General features: G+C 35.6%; 1 protein-coding gene across 2 annotated transcripts in view; it reads right to left on the reverse strand.

The window, feature by feature from the left end:
* LOC150106864 (tRNA (guanine(10)-N(2))-methyltransferase TRMT11) overlaps positions 1–20,689 on the reverse strand; it is a 203,618-nt gene that overhangs the window by 91,818 nt on the left and 91,111 nt on the right. For both annotated transcript variants that reach the window (XM_090392774.1, XM_090392773.1), the window contains exon 7: positions 4,066–4,222. In XM_090392774.1, coding sequence (XP_090248900.1) covers positions 4,066–4,222 — 157 coding nt within the window. The remainder of the gene's footprint in view (positions 1–4,065; positions 4,223–20,689) is intronic.

Raw genomic sequence — 20,689 nt, forward strand, 5'->3', positions numbered from 1 at the left:
ATATAGGAGACAACATATAATCTAATATTCTCCTATACTGTATAGTTGATGGCATAGACCAATGGTTTTTAACCTTTTCGAAGTCACGGAACACTTTTGATTATAAGAAAAATTTGGGGAACACCAAAAGCATTAGGGTCATAAAACTAACAATAAAATATGCATAGACTTGTCTTTTATAAAAAGTGGAACTTATTTTAATGAGAAACTTGAGCTTGTCGGCTTTTACAGATTCCAGCAATATCAGGTCTAATATGTGATATAGCTACGTTCATTTCTTTGTCTATATTAGTAAGTCTTTCATGCCTTTTAGTTTTTATATTGGTTAATATTGAGAAATTGAGCTTACACAAATATGATGTTGAAAACTAACAAACTTTTCAGTGCCCTTGTGGAGAGAGCTGGGTATTCAGTTTGGACAAAAATCTAAAATTCCTCAAGAGTTATTTCAGAGAATTTCATTTTTAGAAAACGATCGGTTGGCAAGGTAACTAATTGTTCTTCTTGTAACGAAAATTCACAACTCGATATATTAACTGTGCCAAATAGATTTCGTATCCAGTCATAATTGTGTGTATTTAAGGAAGGAAAGTAAGTTGAAATCTTTTCTTCCAATATTGTTAAATGTTCTGTTATAATGGAAATAATTTCCTCGACATTTTTATTATGGAGCGATGAAAATATATCTATTGTATTTTTTTTCTGATATGCAGTTTTTCCAAAGGGATACTTTTTTCTGAAAAGCTGACAGTTTGTTAGTGGATGTCAAAATATTTTCATTTTTCCCTTGGATACTTGTATTAACGCTGTTTAAGTAATTAAAAATATTGGCTAAATATGCCATTTTAGCACACCAAATATCATTTTGAAGACATTTTACAAAAGCATCTATACCTTCATTTTGAAAAGAGACCAATAATTCATTCTTAAGTTCTAATATTTGGAATAGCATTTTACCCCTGGATAACTATCTTATTTCAATGCACAAAAGCAAAGATTCGTACTTGGCTTCCATAGGTATGCAAAGTTGATTTTTAAAAAGGCGTGCTTTTAAAGGTCTTGACCTGATGTAATTTACCATATTTACAACTTGGTCTAGTACAGGTTTTAATATTGCCGGTAATGTTTTTGAAACTAGGAATTCTCTGTGCAAAAAACAATGCTTAGATATAATATATCCTGCAATAGCAGTCTTCAGTTGTTAGGATCAGAGTAGTCAATTACACTCAGAACTGTGTCATCTGACATCTTTTACCGGTGGAACACTTGCAACCAGTTCGCGGAACACAAGTGTTCCGGGGAACACCGGTTAAGAACCATTGGCATATTCTTAACAGTTAGCTGAGTCACTTCATTATAAAAACCTTGCAAATAGCAGTGGATTTCAATAGCATTCACATATTTGTGTATAAAAAAAATGTATTACTGTGTGTTATTTTGCATAAAACAAATGAAAAAAAAAAAAAGACTTATCCACTGTGTATGTGACAACATGAGAAATACAACTTGGACTATACATCACTGTATACTAAACTGCAGTGGACAGAGGCAGAAAGAAAACAAGATCAGACATGTTTCAAGGTCATTCATTTTCCAGACCTATACATGCAATAGTAAAGCATTCTGAAATATCCCTTGTAAAATATAATCAGAATGATTAGCACTCTGCACTTTTTTTTAAACTACACAGATTGTTCATGCAAAAACAGTTTCTATGTCTAATAATTTCAAACACAAACAATGTGACCTCCCTGTCAAGCAAGCTTTATGTTAGCAATGTTGATTAGGGTCATAAAAAATTTCTAACTTAGTATTGCATAGCATATTGCTACTACACACAACATAAACAACTGCAAAAAAAAGCTGCAGCTTCTTCAACCATCTTTACAGGAGGCATTTTCATCAGGAAATTCCATTAGAACAAAACAAAGTTGTTATCAGCCTGTTGCTGGATAAGGTGGCAAACTGTAGGGTAAACTGATTGATCCTAATTTTTTCCCCTTAATTCTCTCATTAGTAATCCACATCGAGTTATTTCCTGCAATTCTTGTCTCATTCCACCAACTCATTGTTTGTCATCCTATCTATTTCTCTCTTAGAATTGAAACTGTAGTCCATTTACCACATCTTTCATCCTGGCTACATGGCCAGCTCAGTTCTGCTTTCACTATTTGCTCATAACATCTTTTTTGTGATCTGGCTAATGACTGCCTTTTTCATCTGTGTACTCTTAATTCCTAAAATACTTTATTTTTTCTGTCTTCTGGACAGTTTTTGCATTTTCTTTATGATGATTTATGCAAAGCATTTACTATGCTGCATAAGTCATCAACTTCAGAATCGCTCTGAGAGCCTGTCAATGCATAGATTGAATGGTCATTACTATACCTTCATATTTCTCATGGAAAGGCTTAGATGTTGGTTATGCATTTTTACTAAATAGCTTAAGGAAATTACAACATATACTAGGATATACATTAAAATAAATTTTAATACACTTCCAATATTTCGGCAACGTCACGTTGCAATTTTCACAGGAACTTAAAAACAAGACACGTACACGCAAGCACAACAAACAGTAAATGAGGAAGAAGCAGGAAGCTATTCTTTCTCCTAAAAGTCCTGATGGTGCCCCCTAGTGGGCAATGTTGGTATTCTTGGGTGATTGGGCTGAAGGTCTTCTGATGTAGGTTTCCCAAATTTGGGGCAGTTTCATGCAACCAAATTTGTTGAGGTTTGAATTGTTTCTTAGGGCTGAGGCTGATTCCATGAAAAGCCTTTCGTATTTGAATTTACTACAGTGTATTATCGTGGTTTTCTTCCACCATATTCTATGGCGGGTATCCAGCGCATGGTCTGCAAGACCAGAGTGGCTGTATTGGTGAAACTGGATGTAGTCCTTGTGTTCTGAAATTCTGATATTAGCTGTCCTGTCTGTTTGGCCAAAGTAGGACAGCTTACAGCTGCAAGGGACCTGGTATACACCAGGTAGGTCTAGGGGGGGGGGGAGGTTGGTCTTTAGTAGAGCAGATAAGGGATGCCAATTTTTTATATGGTCTGTAACAAGACGTTGTCATGTTTTTTTTAGGATTTTGGTAATTTTTTCCGAGGTGCCTCGGATATAGGGTATGGTGATGGATTTAGTGTAATCCTTGTTGTGAGGGGGGGTTGTGGTTTATTGGTTTCAATATTTTTTGGGAGGATAGCCATTGGCTGAAAAAGTGTTGCGAATGTGGTTTAGTTCTGTGGTTAGGGCATTGTCATTTGAAGAGATAAGTATTAACATTATTTATTATTAAAATTTATTTTAATGTATATCCTAGTATATGTTGTAATTTCTTTAAGCTATTTAGTAAAAATATACCTTCATATGTTTTAATTTTCAAAGAGTATTCCTTCAGTTTTATTATGTTTGGTTTCCATGTCTCATCAAGAATTCCACTCCATATTGAATTGGTTTATCCGACATGACAGAGCAAGCTTCCCCTCTTCAAGGCAATATCTGCTCTGAGTTTCTTCTTATTATAGTGAGGCCTAAGGCATCCCATTAGTTCAATGCCCTCTCCAGCTTTGGCTGTGACGAGATTCTCACAATTATGGTTGACACAATTATTTTTCAAAGATTCTGCCTTAACAACTTTAAGTAAGCATTTTCCCATTGTGTCTAGAAACTGTAGCATATTTTCCAGAACTGGCTCTCTGCTAAGCCAGAGGGCCCGTTTGTGTGTGTATTATCATATATTAAATATTCTAATGGATAGCAGGGGGTTTTGGAAATGCTATGTGCAAAGAGTTCATGCAAGAGTGTAACTTGAGATATGATTTTAGATCATGATATTTACAATAAGCTGAATTTTGAGTTCAGCTTATAATGAATTCCAACAGGCAAAATCACATGCATTATAACATTTTGTTTGGATGATAACTTCAGTTATGAATTCATTCCTCTTTCATTCCTTGTAGGGCCTATATATTTAAGGTGAATAAACTACTGTAATTATCAAATAATCTAGTAAAAAAAATATAACAGTTAACCACCAGTACATAAGCTGAAGTATCATTTACCTGACCCAACGAAAGGATCCAAAACCAAATCTCCTGGCTGAATTTTAGCCATATTAGCCATAACTAATGATAATAATGGATCCATACTAGTGTGCCCAATAAATTTTCTTTCCTTCAAAGTAAGTTGTCTGCTTACATATCGTTGCCCATCTGCAATCTAGAAAAGGGGAAATCAATCAGTCATACACATCCTTAAGGAATTTCAAGAAAAACATATTTTTCATTATTAAAAAAAAGTGACTTAAATAAAGAAATTCACTTCATTTTTAAATTAAATATTTTTAAAATTAAGTGGAAACATTTCTCTAAAATCCTTTTCATATTCATAAAAGCATAAATACAAATAGTATGATTATACATTCAAAAGTTCATTTCACTTCTAATTTATAACTATGTCCATTCCTATGGATAGCATCTGTGACTGACTAAACAAGGATACTGATAAAGCTGAAATGTATAAAAAAAAATCAACACAAACATGACATAGCGAATGGCATCTTGGTTTTGCTTGTTAGCACAAGCTATGAATTAAATTCCACTATGGTAGAAATGCAATGTCATGAAAGTCTCTTTAAGTGGCAGATAACTTTTATTACACAATATGAGATATTGTGTAATAAAAGAGAACAATCATTTTGCTTATTTGGAAGCAAGAAACTGCATGAGAAATACCACTTGAACTGCATCTGATTTCTAAAGTAAGAAGATTCCAAGGTTTTCTATATCCAAGGGTGCACTGGCAAAAACTGTGGCTAGTTCTCCCTTTGTGAGAATTAACCCCCCCCCAAAAAAAAGAATAAAGAATTCCATTATCGGGAAACATCTGCTTAATTTCGTTTGGACTACTTCTTAGGATAATTATTTTATTAAGCTTATGACAAATGATGAGAATGAGAATGCCATTACATTAAGAAGTTGCCCAGGCAAAATTAAGTTGATGTTTGTTGAAAAATGAGATTCCAGTAAAATTGCTGGCAGAGATAATTTCTTCACAGGCTACTACAATGGGAAGTGACCAGGACAAAGGAAGCACAAAGGGTGTGTCAAAATAGGTGTGCCCCAGCTTTTTCTGTGTTACCATATATAAGATAATCATTGTCCAAATGCTGCTAGCTATTGTGGATTGAAATGCTTGCTGCTCTACAGTTTATAGCTATTGTCAGTTCAGCTTGCAAAATTCTTGAGATTTTTAATAACTGGCTCATTCAAGCCAGCTCCAGTACACCACTGTCTATATTCCTCCTTCCAGCCTATCTACTGTATTATTAATGAATTAAATTTTTCCAACCTTTTGTGGGTAGGACTTTCAAAATTTTAAGCCATATCACGATATACAGTATTTTATCTTTTGTAAAAGTGTGACATCCAAAGAGGTTGCAACCATCTATTAACAACTATGCATTTATATTAGAAAACCAAAAATGCCATTTTCATTGGAGGAAAAGCAAAAAAAACAAAAGAACAAAAAAAAAAAAAAAGGAGGTGTTATGCTGTGGAATGTACTTGCAGAAAATGTATTCTGAGCAGATAAAAAAATTAACAGAAATAGTAGAAAAAGGCAGTACTCTGAGTTCACAAAACTGAAAAGAAAAACAGTATCAACTTGGACTCAACACAATCTTATTTCAAAAATCAAACTACTTCTTCAAACAAGTCATCCTTGGTTCCGTTAGTTTTTCTCTGCTTATTATTTGAAAGGGTCAAAGCGAAAATCACATAGAAAATACCATATATGACATTATGTAATATATTAAAGACCACTGTTACAATCACTGGTGTTCAACAGTGCATAGTTAACCTTAAATTTCTGAAGAAAGCATTTAGTTTCCTTGATGCCGAAATGACAAGTGTAATAAAATTTTTTGATGAGAAAGAAAATCCATATAGAACTGTGAATTCAAGTGTTGTTATTTGCTGGTTAAGAAAACATTAATATTCTAAAATTCCATATCATATTTTTGTACATGGCATGAACATATTTTGGCATTCTGACCAAAGTTGATTCTTAATGCTATAGAAAGCCATTTTTACTCTTACTAACAGCAACATCCAAGAAGCTTCTTTACAAATTCTATATGGCAGAACTAACATTTTCAACAGATAACAAGTGTGAAGTATTTGCAACTTTTTACAAGTCAATAAGTTACTTTCATAGATCATGCAAAATCAACCCCTTCTTTACTATTTGCCAACAATTTCATAGCAAAAACTAATAAAATATAACCAACAAGTTTTATACATGAATATCCAGTATCCACTCTCCGACCAACATGATCTGTTGGTCGGAGAGTGGATACTGGATAATGCACAGTGCTAATGCATGATAAGTTATAATCTTTTGTGAGTGGAATTCACATAAAATGCAAGTCATTTAATATAAATGTTACTTTTGTATCAGCTTTCTCACACTGCTTTTAAAGAACTGTTAAAATAATGAGGTCTGAAGTATTTACAATTTATTACAAGAGTAATAAGTTACTTTCATAGATCATGCAAAATCAAGCCCTTCTTTACTATTAGCCAACAAGTGATACTGATGTGAAACTGCTGTGTGTTTCACATGGTTACTATATACTAGCAAGCAGTTAAGACAGAAGATGGAACCTGTTGATATGTCTTTTTAACAGCTGGAGGCTGCAGTCCTTCGAGAAAATAATGCGAAGAAGAGTGTTCAAAGAATGGAAGTATTCACTGTGCAGAATTTATGGAAACAAAAGCACATGTGTTAGGGCAAATATTTTACTTACACCTAAGAATAATAACACTCAACGTTTTGACTTCTATATCAAGGTCATCATCAGGAATACATATACATGAACAAGACATAGGTTACATTACATTATACATAAGTAAGCTATAGTATAACTGCTTTGTTAACAGTTTATGCCAGCCAGACCTCTGGTAAGAGAAAGAAAGAAAGAGGGGAAAAAGTTAAACAAAAAAGTACAATAAAAAAATAATAATAATAAATAAATAATTTTTACATATAAGTGCACTTTTTTCCCTTCAAAAAATATAATACAAATATAATAAAATAAATGATAAAAAAATATAAAATCAGGATGACTTTTCTTAGTTGCAAGTAAAATAACTGCCCTAAAATGTGTTTTTGTCTCCATGAATTATATGCAATAAATGCTGACCACTGTGCAACCATGAGAGAAGGCAAAGAATGGAAGTAGATGGAATGAAAAGGTAGATTGGCTTGGTAGATTTGAAGGTGGACAGTGAAATGACGAAAACTAGCAGTTGCCTGTGAATTGACAAGCTAAAGGGAAAGTGGAAGAATAGTAACAGCCAATTCAACAGAGCAACAAAGTGGAAAACAGAATATCTAAGAGAAAGTGATTGGAGTTAGTCTGCCTGAGAGAGAAGTGGGGGAGGGGATTATCAATTAACTAAACTGTTTTCTTCTGGATAGCATCAAGAATTTTTAAAAAGGTTTTTTTGAGGTACCTTCTCCTAATGTGAGAATAATTGGGATTTATACAGTATCTGAAGTTGAACAGATTAGAAGTAATGGATGTGATGCCGTGTGTGCTTACGCCAGTCAAGGCCTAAGCTGCCACCCCCCCTTCCCCCCAAAAAAAGAGAGATGCAATCTTATGTAGTGATCTTGATATATCAATGGTGAGAGGAAATAGTGAGATCTTTCTTGCATGAAATAAGACAGGACCATATTTTGGAAGTAGTGAAGTAGACAATGTTGTCCTTGTCCTAATGATGTATGCCGAGGAGATAATGTTTAAGCAATGATTATGGAAAATCTTGTGTCTGGAGGAGTGTTGAGCACTGCAAGGCGGGTCGAATGAGAAAGAAGAATGGAGAAATGTACTGTCACCAACAAAACTATGCACAGGATTTGATGTTAGTGGGAGGTCATTTATAAATAAGTGAATGAGCACAGGCAAATTACAGAGCAAATACTGGAATATCTGCTACAAATAGAGGGGGCATCCAAGGAAGTTAATGTTGTTCTCAGTCAAGAAAGGGTTAAGAGCTAGGTTTGTTTTTCTCCCAGAGAGCAGTGAGTGAGTGGAATAATTTGCCCTTAAGGGTAGTGAGTGTATCTAGTGTAAATGAATTTAAGGGAAGGTATGATAGCTGGGTTGGGTAATTTACAGCCTCCCTCGATAAGTCCTTGACTCCCTGGAGGTCTCAGATAATAATAATAATATATATTCATATGGAGTTTCCTCCCTTTTCTCCCCCATCCCTATTGGGGCGAGTTGAGCTCCCTCGTGGGGGGTTAAGTATTTATGGCCGTAGATCCGCGTGTGTTCATGGGGCCAGTTTGCCTGTTTGCGGGATGAAAAACCCCAGATAAACTGGGGGGGGGGGAACCCTGCTGTCCACGCCCAAGACTGGCTAACTTGGCTATGACTGAGGAAGATCCTTAAGCTCCTCACGTCGGCGATGGGAATCGAATCCAGGACACTCTTTCCCCAGTCACGTGGTTGCGAAGCGCAAAGCCACTAGGCTAATTGCACAGACATAATAATATTCTGGCATGGTGGGGAACATGAAGAAAGGAAACTACCCACTATGATGCAACAAATGGTCAGAGAGGGAAACAGACAATTCAGCTGCAAAGAATATGACAGATGATACACCATAAGATAATAGTTAGTAAGCAGGCCCCTTATGCCTCATCCAATCAAATGCCTGGAAGTGTCAAGAGTGATTATATCCGAGACACTAAACTTTTTCCACAGCTTGAGTCCAAAGGTGGGTAATGTTGACAAGAAGATCTATAGTGATTATGAGGCAAAATTGGTAGTCACTGATAAACATCCAGGTGGTGAAGTAGTTCACTCTTGATAACTTCTCAATTATTTTCAAGAGAAATGAGGTAAGGGAAATGAGAATGATAGCTTGGTGGCTGGCTTTTATTTCTCTTATTATTGTCATCATCATCTGTTCATTGGACATCCACAGATGCTGTATGGTCACTCTAATGCTTGGTAATGTACCACACCAGTCCTTGCCATGTAGTCCTGTGTATGCATTTTCTGGAGGCTTCAACTCTGAAGATCAGTCATTCCACACACATCTCATTGACAGTCTACCCATTCTTCTTTTTTCCAGGAACCTTACCTTACCTTCTATTATTGTTCTGAGAAGTCCTTCCATCCTTTCAATGTGTCCAACATATTTTAACTTTCTTCTGTCAATATCCTTAAGGAGCCTTAAAGTTCTACTGATCTTTTCTAATTCCCATTCATTTGTATGCCTTTCAGTATATCATATATCCTCAACAGCCTTCTGTAACACCACATCTCAAAAGCAGCTATCCTTTTCTTATCTGACTTCTTTAGGTTCCAAGTCTCACATCCATAAGTCGCTGTTGGAAAAAGAACTGCATCCAAAATCCTCAACTTTGTTCCCATGGAGATAGATCCATTCTTCCAGATTTTAGACAAGTCTCTGACTGTTGTTCTAGCCATTCCTAATCTTCTTCTGAACAACCATTCTCCACGTTAATAATGGATCCCTGGTACTCAAAACTTGCTGACTTCCTCAATTCTTTCTTCATTAAGGTACACTTGTTTCTCAAGAGCATTCCTGTTTGTATTTCCTTTGAGAATAATAATCTTTATCTTGCTAGGATTGAGTTGAAGGCCTCTGTTATTACTAATCTTGTTAACTTTATCAAGAATTTGTCTTAGTTTTTCCTTGTCATTACAGAGGAGTATGGTATCATCAGCATACTTCAGATTACTGATCAGTCTACCAAACATCCTAATTCTTGCTTGAGCTCATCCAATGCTTCACGCATGATGTCCTCGGCATATATACTAAACAAGTGAGGAAAAAGGAAACATCCATGTCTAACTCCCTTTCAAACCACAAGCCAATCAGTTAATCCAACACCTCTTCTTACCATGGCTTCTTGATCCCTGTACAAATTGGCTATCAACCCGATAGTGTGTTGAGGAAACACCCAGCATGTTGAGCAGTCTAAGAAATACATTACCAGAAGGAGTCTAAATTCTTTATATTTTTCGATGATCTGTCTAAGGCAAAGGATCTGATTTGTGGTGCCCTTACATTTCCTAAAATATGCTTGTTCCTTGGGCATCTCTGCCTCAATCTTATTTAGTATCCCTTCTTGAGATAGGTTAAATATAGGCCTGTTTTAAAGATTCCTCAATGTGTACAAACTTCACAGATTTCTTGTCAAATTTAGTATACAAACCATGACAAGAAATTATATTCTTGAGGTTAGGGCAATGAGAATGATAGCTTAGTGGCTGCCTTTCATTTCCCTTCTTGTCACCATCATCATCTGTTCATTGGACATCCACAGATGTCTTGTGGTCACTCCGATGCTTGGTGATGTACCACACCAGTCCTCACCATGTATCGTGTGTATGCCTTTTCTGGAGGCTTTAACTCTCTGGAGATCAGTCTCTCTCTCTCACATACACACACACCATTCATCCATCTCATTGATGTTCTTCCTCTTGAATGACAAGAAATTATATTCTTGTTTTTACCGATGACTAGTTATGAAGATAGATACTTTATGGGTAAACTTGTTTGTTTGTGTTCTGGATAAAGCATTAAAACAGTAATATAATTTGTCTATTATAATTTACTTAGTGTCTAAATGAAAAAAAAAAAACATTCTTCAAATTACATGTTTGTAATAAATCCTCACAGCTAATGTTCTACAATCCTAATCATTTGTCACTCACCTTTGTACCCTCTGAAGTTTCCTCCCCACAATCCTGATGATCAGATCTGAGTGCAATAGTCATGATATGGTTTAATCAGAACTTTATATGATTGAAATACTCTGCCAGAATTGTAGCATCTCTTATTGCTTTTCAAAATAATATTTTGTTATTTTTAAGTTGATAAAGTGCCTTCTTTTTGAAGATAATTCTACCTTGATAATCTTCTCAGTCACAAATAAAGAACTCTGTTTTCTTTTTTCATTTTAGATGGGATTTAAATCCAGATCTTCTAACCAAAGAAGTCATCACTACTGAATAATGAAAAGAGACACTACATTTCAATACTATCATGACAGCAAGCATCCCTTTAGTTGCAAGAAACTCACAGACAGCATAAGTTTCCAAGAGTTTTGCAGGGATGCCTGTTCATGAATACTTGATCACATTTTTAATTGCCTTAGATCAGAGATGGCCAACCTACGGCGCATGCATCAAAAGTGGCACACTGGACCCCCCCCTAATGATAATAATAAAAAAGTAAGCCTATTTATGCAAAAAAAGTATTAACCAAAAACCCGATTTGTAGAAAAAACACTAAAACTCAGTAATTATTTTTAGCGATTTTATTGTTTCGTGCACAATTTTTGCACATTCACTTGTTTGTTCCTGAGGCACCAAGCTTTAGCAACAGTGGTGAATTGCAGGTTTTTGTCAGCCAGTTTATAACTGATATTTGTGCACTATGGAATTGTGCTTTGTTCTTCCTTTGTGAAGATTTGCAGCTTTGTACTTTTTCGAAATTTAAGCCTTGTTTTTACATTCAGTTACCCATCACAGTGCAAAAGAAAAAAAGATGGTAATAGATAGAAAGCATGAATTCAACAAACAGTGGGAAAAATGAGTTCTTATTTATAAGAAATCATCAAGAAAACCATTGTGCATTGTACGTGAAAATGTTTTCTTGCATAATACAAGACATGATCATAACAGACACTACAAAATGCAACATCAGACTGAAATAGAAGGAAAACTGAAGTTAGTGTTTGGGTCTGAGGTTCCAGAGAGAATATGTGGTTAAGAAAAAAAGGAAGATATCAACAGAAGACAAAGTATGTTTGTTAAAAGAAGTTATGAAAGTTTGGCAATGACAGAAATTGTCTTAGCATTGGCCAAAAAACCTTCATGGAACTGTACTCCAGGAAATTGATGAAGCCAGAGATTTCGAAGTGTTAGTGGGCAGAGAATTAAAGTGTATAGGGCACTCTAAACTACATCATACAAGAGGATGTGATATAAACATTTATATTATTAAAAGGTTTTTATAAGATTATCATCAAATTCCTGACATGTACCCTCAAGGGGTGTACAGGATATGATAGTACTACCTGAAAAATTTACATCATTACTAACTTCCTATCTACAATTTTCCCCCAAATCGGTCTGTCACTCGTCAAGACTCCAATATTATCATTATGAGATGTTATATTTCTATCGTTTAAGGCACATTGTACCGTATCAATCCACCTATATCTTGGTCTTCCTCTGGGTTGTTTTCCTGACAACCTGGCAGAGAACACTTGTTTTGCTAATCTTTCCTCGCCCATTCTGTTTAAGTGACCATACCACCTGAGATTAGCTCTGCTAATGCATTCCTGGATGCTGACAATGTCAAATTCTTTCCTAATATCCTCATTTTTAATATGATATTGCCATTGATGCCATCTGTTCACACCTCTAATCTTTCTCAGGACTCTCATATCTGCAGTCTCAAGTCTTTGGTCAAGTGTTTTACTTCTGACCCAGTTCTCATATCCATAAGTTAAAATTGGTTTGAACACTGTCTTGGATACAGCTAATTTAGTGTTCCGACTAATTTCTCTCTTATTCAATATGAATTTATTCAATTGACTTCCTACCATATCTATTTCCATATTTAATTTACTATCTTCACTAAAAATCGTGCATAAGTAGCTGAAATGTTTTACTTGTTCCACAGGTTCTCCATTCACAACACAGTTGACATTTTCAATGATTCTGCCTATTTTCATTGTCTTTGTCTTTTTATTGCTGACCTTCATACCATATCTATTACAACAGCTATTCAATTTAGACAGAGAATCTTGCAGACTTGTAGCGGATTTATTTAGAAGTATAACATCATCCGAATAAAGCAAAGAGCTGACATTAACATCTCCAATTCTGATATCATGTTTAATACCACTTTCCTTCATAATGTGATCCATATAGATAATGAATAACAGAGGGGATAATGTACATCCTTGTCTCACACCAGATTTAACATTAAACCATCTTCCTGTACTTCCTTCAATTCTAACTGCTGACTTACAACTCAAATAAAGACTAAGTATTGCTTGATATAATGCCCCATTGACACCATCTAACTGTAGCGTATTGAATAGCTTCTCTCTTGGCACCTTGTCATATACTTTTCCAGATCGACAAAACTTAAATACAGATCTTTGTTATATTCCCATGATTTCTCCACTATTTGTCGTAAAGTGAAGATCTGATCCTGACAGACTCTTTTGACCTGAATCCAGCTTGTTCTTCACCAAGCTTTTCTTCCACAATTCTTCTCAGCCGTTTCTCAAGTATACTTGCATATATCTTACCAGGAACACTCAATAGGGATATACCTCTGTAATTCTCACATTCAGTTTGATTTCCCTTTTTATATATAGGTACTATGAGAGCTCTACTCCAATCATCGGGAATTCGTCCTTCTGTCCAGGCATTCTAAACTATGCAGTGCAGCCATTGTACGACTTTTATACCACCATACTTCAGCATTTCAGTCGAATATCATCTACTCATGCTGCCTTTCCACATTTCATGCCTTTGATGACTTTTTCTACTTCAAGTATGGATATGTATTCCTGACTGCATGCCTGGTCAGTGTTTTTTATCACTGTGCTGTCATCACTGCTTGTTTCATTTAGCAAATTTTCAAAGTAATTACTCCATACTTCAAGGATATCTTTTTCTCCCGTTTTCATTTCACCTTTATCATCTCTAACTCCTTTTACAGCACTCTTTCCTCCATTCCTAAGTTTCTTCAACAACCTCCAGAATATTTTGCCACCTTCTTGGTATTTATTTTCTATGTTCTTGCCAAAGTCCTCCCATGACTTTTGTTTAGCTAGTTTTATACACTGTTTAGCTTTCTTACATTTGTCTCTGTATTCTCTAAGAGCACAAGCTGACTTATTTGCCAGGAACTTTTGATATGCTTTCTTCTTTTCCTTCACTGCCTCTTTAACTTCATGTGTCCACCATGAGTTCTGATTTTTCTATCCTTGCAGACAACTTCATCACATGCCTCTCTAGCTGAATCAATCAAGGTTTTCTTCAAGGCTTGCCACTGAATCTCCAAGGTTTGGTTCCTGTTCTCAAACTCTTTCATTTTTTCTTCAATAATCTTTGTGTATTTTAGTCTACAGTTCACATCTGAGAGCTGCTCAACTTTTATTCGTTTAAAAACTTTCTTACATGTCACTCTTTTCAATATGAAATTCAATTTTATCCTGCTCAAAACTAAATAGTGATCACTTCTAATTTCAAATCCTCTGTACACTCTGGTGTCCTACACCAGGGAGAAAACATCCCTATGAACAATAACATAGTCAATGAGACTTTTCTAATTCCTTGCCTCTTCTCTCCATGTGAATTTGTGCACATTTTTATGTTGGAACATGGAGTTAGTAATAACCAGTCCATGTCCTGAGCAGAAATTCAACAGGTATTTGCCATTATTATTAGCTTTGCTCTTTTCTCCAAATTTTCCCAAAACATTTTTGTATGTCTGACAATCACTTCCTACTCTGCTATTTAGATCCCCAACAAGGACCAACTTTTCCTTTTTAATTTTGTCAGTAGCTTACTCTAGAGCATCAAAAAATTCCTCCACTTCTACCTTAGTAGAACCTTCTGCAGGACCATAGACACAAATTCAAGTAGATTAGCATCATATTTTGTGTTGAACACTATGGCTACTCCTTCTTTTCCTTGATTGTCATTGCCTGAATATAACATTTTGTATTTATTGCTCAGAAAGATCTCACCAGTTTTGGTCTCATTTTTTGTTTCAGTCACCCCTATTATGTCGATCTGGTACTTATCTAATTCCTCCGCTAGCTCCATTTCTTTGCCATTCAGGCTTCTTTATGTTGATAGTACCGATCTTTAACTCTGGTGATGTTGAGTTGGGGTGTGTTTTCAGATTTGTTCCAGTAGCTGACTTTTCACTGTTTGCCCTGGTTCCCTGGCGAAAACAACGGAGGCCTTGTTTAACCAGGCAACGCCCCAGCTGGCATGAAATTTTGTCATGTTGTACCATCATTTTCTATTTTGGTTTAACCAATAGGAATACAATTTGGTCGGCTAAATCCCAAATTGCCAGCCCATCCTCGTTCGTTCAGTATCTGAGTAGATACCCAACAGGGTGCATCACAAGAAGGTGAGGATTGGACATTAAGTCAGAAGCCCTGGTCTATTCTCTGCATTCCTTTAAAGGCTATGTGGAGGTCTCCTCTCAGTTATACAGCTTTGACATACCCTTAAGCACCCCTTTTTATAAGATTAATATGGGGGAAATATTTCAGTAGTGGGATAGTGGTGGAAGAGCAAAGGTGGTTAACAAGGATGTGAGGACTAAATTTTTTTGCTTGGAGAGTGGTGAATGAATGGAATGCATTGTTGTATTTCAGTTTAGTCTTTTTCATGATTTTACTAAAGAAGACTGCATACTTACATTTATAAACCCATTATTTTCAATTACTGAACAAAAAATAATGAAGATGCCTAGTAACATACAAATGAAACTTATTGACTTGAAATAAATTCATTATTGAAAATGAAATTTGATGAACTTCCCTCAGTCCCAAATGCTTCTGACAAGATTAATTCTGGTGTTCATTACCCCGTGAGCATTTTCCAGAATTAAGAAAATTTGTCCAGAGTTATATCTGTCATTTTGGAATGACATACAGATGTGAACTAGCATTTTCAGCCATGAAATTGATTAAAAACAAAATAAGGTTGCAAATGACTGATTCAAATTTCTAGAATTCTCTGCTGCACTTAGTAATTTAACTCCAAACATTAAAAGCTTGGTGAAATTAAAACAGACTCAAAAGTCTCATTAAGGTAAGTATTGTTTATCTTGTTTTTATATTAAATCAACATATTTTTACAGGGAGTTTTTAAGGGTACAAGAGCTGTATGGTTTATCTGAACTCACATGTAAAAAAAATTGGAGCATAAAAGCATGATGAAGGGTAGCTGTGTTTGGTGGAGACGGAGAATTGTAGAGTAGGTGCCCTCCCTCAATGATCTTTGGACAAGCTAGAGGTGTTATGTAATAATAAAAGTTTGGCCACCCCAGCCTTAGATCAACCCAATGAACAAGCCATTCTACCATACAAAAGTGGACTGAGATTTCATGTGACTTAGTAGGACAATGAAGTATGGTAAAGTCAATCTCATGTTTGACAAGACCATTTTTGAATGATCTCTGGATCATGTTTCACTGTGATCTATTCCTGGTGGATGTAACCGATGAGTATGAAAAGTTGTACCTAATGAGCAATAACATTCTGAGTAAGCTGTGGCATTCACTTGTATCACAGAACTCAATGTATGCCAAGGAAACACTCTCTCATATCACCACTACTACTACCACCACCACCAGCAGAAGCTTTCAGTGTTTCTATCTGGCATGATGAGTTTCACTGAGAATTGAAAAAAAAATGTCAGACCAAATAATATATTTTTTTTTTGTTTCATTCCTCAAATGTTCTAGAGTCCAATGTAGCCATAGGTGCTTGTTTTATGCTGTCAAACTTGGTAAGGTCAGCTGCAGTTATACTAAATTTAATACAGTGTATGTTTTACAGGGTGTTCGGGATAAATTTGACAGTTTCGTAAGGAAAAAGAAAATCTTCTTTGTATCTATTAAATTTAATGAATTGACAAAAAAACATTACAGGCAGAGTTAATTACAATACTATCAACAAGATTTACTCAAAATAACCACCATTAGCATCGATCACAGCTTCAATTCTGCTTCGGAACCTCGAACAAGCTGATGCTACAGTCTCCCTGGGAAGGGCCGCAAAAACTTTTAATTTTATCCATTAGCTGGGCTTTTGTATTACTGGAAGTGCGATTGGTGTCTTTTTCAACTGCGCCCCATACAAAATAATCCATGGGGTTAAGGTCTGGGGAGTTTGGAGGCCAAACATTTGGACTGGTGAAGTCGTAGAAATTTTCAGACAACCATTTTTGACTTTTCCCAGAGGTGTGGCAAGGGGCCGAATCCTGCTGCCATACATACGGCCTACCATTGGCTACCCTTGTTATCCAGGGCTTGACTACAGTTAGCAACTCCACGAACAAAGCCCGAATTCCAATGCCAGGGTTCTTCAACACCTGTTCCTGCAGATTTGCGAGGAATTCTGCTGTACGAACGCAATCAGATCGTCTGCTAGGGATCTTTCTTCTTGCTACATCCTCGTAGTCACCATTGCAAGTCTCTAGTTCATGCCTGATTGTTTTTACTGTATTCAGGGAGCATTGGGCAGCAGTCGTAATATCCTTATTTTGATGGCAGGCACGAATCATCATGATACAAGTTATTCTCTTCCATGATTCAGGTGGGTTCCAGCTATCCATCCTTTCTGACATCTTGTATATGAATGAAGAAGGGTCCAAACTTTTAAATGAAGAGAAGTGTGTGTTAATACATGTAACTTACGGAAAAATATAATTAATTATAAATATGTCAAATTTATCCCGAACACCCTGTATATGCCACTTTGAAGATAATCATTGTATTTATGGTGCTATTTGACTATAGCCTATACATTAAAATAACCATTAAACTGAATGATCTTATTCAGTATAACAACCAGTTTAACTTATAGCTTCTAACATCAACATGCCATTTCTCGCTACAGAGTGGATATTTCATGGATTATTGAATCATTCTGGACATTGCTGTGCATGAAAACTCAAATAAATCATCAATCTGAAAGATGCACTAGGAAATATGGCACCAGATTATTATACCATAACTTGAAATTACTTAGGCTGTACTGTGGCCAATTACTCCGTTGAAAAATATAAAATCTCTTAATACTGATGTACATCAGAAGTGGCAGATTACAGATGAGTGACTACCATGGTGAACAAGGCAATATTCAGATTGATCATTATGAAATTCCTGAGCTATACCTTTAGAAGGTGTACAAAATACTATGATAGTAGTACATGACAAATTTACATAAATACTAACTTAATATCAACAATTTTCCTCTGGATTAATCTGTTATCTCTCAAGCCTTCAAATACAGTCAGAATTTATTTATCCGTCTTCTAAGGCACTTCTTACTATATCAATCCACTTAGACTTTGGTTTTCCTCTGGGTCTTTTTCCTGCCATCCTGCAAACACCTGTTTTGCTACTCTTTTATCTTCCATTCTGTTAAAGTGACTATACCAATTTAGATTAGATCTGATCACATATTCTTGAATGCTAACAATGTCAAGTTAAATCCTAGCATCTTCATTTTTAATAAGATTCAGCCATTGATATCATCTTTTTTTTGGTCATGTGATTTATCTAAGAAACTGATATTGGTGACCTCCAGTTTTATTTATAAACTAGCTCTCACATTCATAAGTTAAAACTTTTTGAATGCTATCTTATACACAGCAAATTTCATGTTTTGATAAATTTCTCTCTTTTTTCATATAAATTTATACTGCTGACTCCTACCATGCCATCTTTACTAATTCTATTTTCTATTTCCATATGTAATTTGTCATCATCATTAAAAATTGTGCCTAAATAGTTGAAATGTTTTACTTGTGTCATACATTTTCCATTCTGGATGCAGCTGATGCTTTCAACAGTTTATCTTTTTTACTGTTGATTTTCATACTACATTTATGACAGCAGTATTCAATTTTAGTATGTAATCCTAAAGACTTGTACTGGATTAATTTAACCACAACATTATCTGCATAAATTACAGAGCTGAGTTGAATATCTCCAATTCTGATAAAGTTTTATATCACTCTCCTTCATAATGTGATTCATATAGATGATAAATAACAACAGTGATAATGTGAACCCTTATCTCACACCTGACTTAACATCAAACCCATCTTCAGTACCTCCTTCATTTCTATCTGTTGACTTATAATTCAAATAAGATATGTATTGTTCAATATTATGTCTCATTTACACCATATAACTGTAGCATTCTAAACAGGTTTTGCTCTTGGCACCAATGTTAATATGTCTTCTCCCCATCTATGATGCAGCACAAACTATATTCCAGGCCTTTCCAGTGACATATAAGCCCAGTATGCAAATTACTTACAACTTTATAACACCAACCCGTTCTCAGAGGACAAAAATTATGCTCCAAGATGTCAGAGGAAAGGCGTTCCTCGTGGAAAAAAGAAACAGAAGCTTATGACCAATAGTAGCAGAAATGCATGGAACTTTATCAACAGAATTAGGAAGGATTACACTAAGCCATATGAGCATCCACAGGTAACAGCTAATCAAATTGCTCACCAGCTGCTGCTGAATGGAAAATTCCCTAAAACGCACCCAAAAAAATAGGATACTTAAAACCCCAAGTGAGGAACAAAATATGATCAACTCAGATTTCACCATCACTGACCTCAGTGCTGCCATAAACCTATTAAAACCTAGAAAATCTACAGGCCTTGATGATATCTGTAATGAACAAATTAAACATTTTGGATCCAGGACTAAAGAGTGGTTATTAAAACAACACCTGACTCAGAAAGGATACCAACTATCTGGAGGCATGCTAATGTGGTGGCCTTTCTGAAACCAGGGAAAACTCCAGCCGAAGCAAAAAATTACAGACCTATATCACTACTCAACAACCTCTTCAAACTCTACGAACGATTAATTTTGAATAGGCCACAACCCCTAATTGAACCCCATCTTATTGCTGAGCAGGCTGGTTTAAGAACAGGCAAATCCTGTACATCACAAATTCTCAACCTCACTCAATATATAGAAAATGGCTATGAGCAAAAACTAGCCACAGGAGCAGTCTTTGTAGACCTAACTGCAGCATATGACCATAAATCATCTCACACTCAGAATTAATAGAATAACTAGAGACTATCACCTTGTTCCCCTAATCCCATCACTCTTGGAAAACAGATGCTTTTTTTGTGGACCTGGGGAGTAGGAAGAACTGCTAGCATCCCCAAAATAATGGCCTCTCCTAGGGAAGTGTGTTATCACTAATACTTTTCAAACGTTAACGATCTCTCCATCTTTCCAGGAACTAGATATTTTATCTATGCCGATGACCTTGCCATAGCTACTCAATCAAAAAATTTCAAGTCCATTGAAACTACTCTATCACATGCCTTAAATAGTCTAACCACATACAATAAAGAGCCAAAAGGTGTTGTACCACCAAGCGTTGGCTTACGCTTGGACTTGTCTTCAATGTCTTCTGCACGAGTTTGTCTTGTAAGTGGCAATATATGGAGTAATTCTTCCTGAGGTCCTTGAGAGTTTACGTATCTATAAATAAGTACAATCTGTGCAATGTCATCCACATCGCATGATTCGTCACAGGCAATGGAGAATCCTGGTGTTGAATATAGATATGTAACCTGCTGGTTTGTTATATCTTCTGATATTCATATAGTTCTGTCCCTTACAATCTTAGCAGATAATGGCATGTCTTTTATTTTTGTAATTATTTCCGCTTTGTTTTTAAAATTGCAGAAGAGAAATTCTGACATTTTAATAATTCTTTCACATATTCGCTGTCCGTAAAAGGTTTTCCTCGTTTAATAACTTCTTGACCGGCCACAAAACTAGCAATAGTTGTATTTCTTGATGCTTTTATCCA

The sequence above is a fragment of the Typopeltis vanoorti genome, chromosome 5 (assembly GCF_054136105.1).
Source record: "Typopeltis vanoorti isolate ZY-2024b chromosome 5, IOZ_Tvanoo_1.0, whole genome shotgun sequence".
NCBI lineage: Eukaryota > Metazoa > Arthropoda > Arachnida > Uropygi > Thelyphonidae > Typopeltis > Typopeltis vanoorti.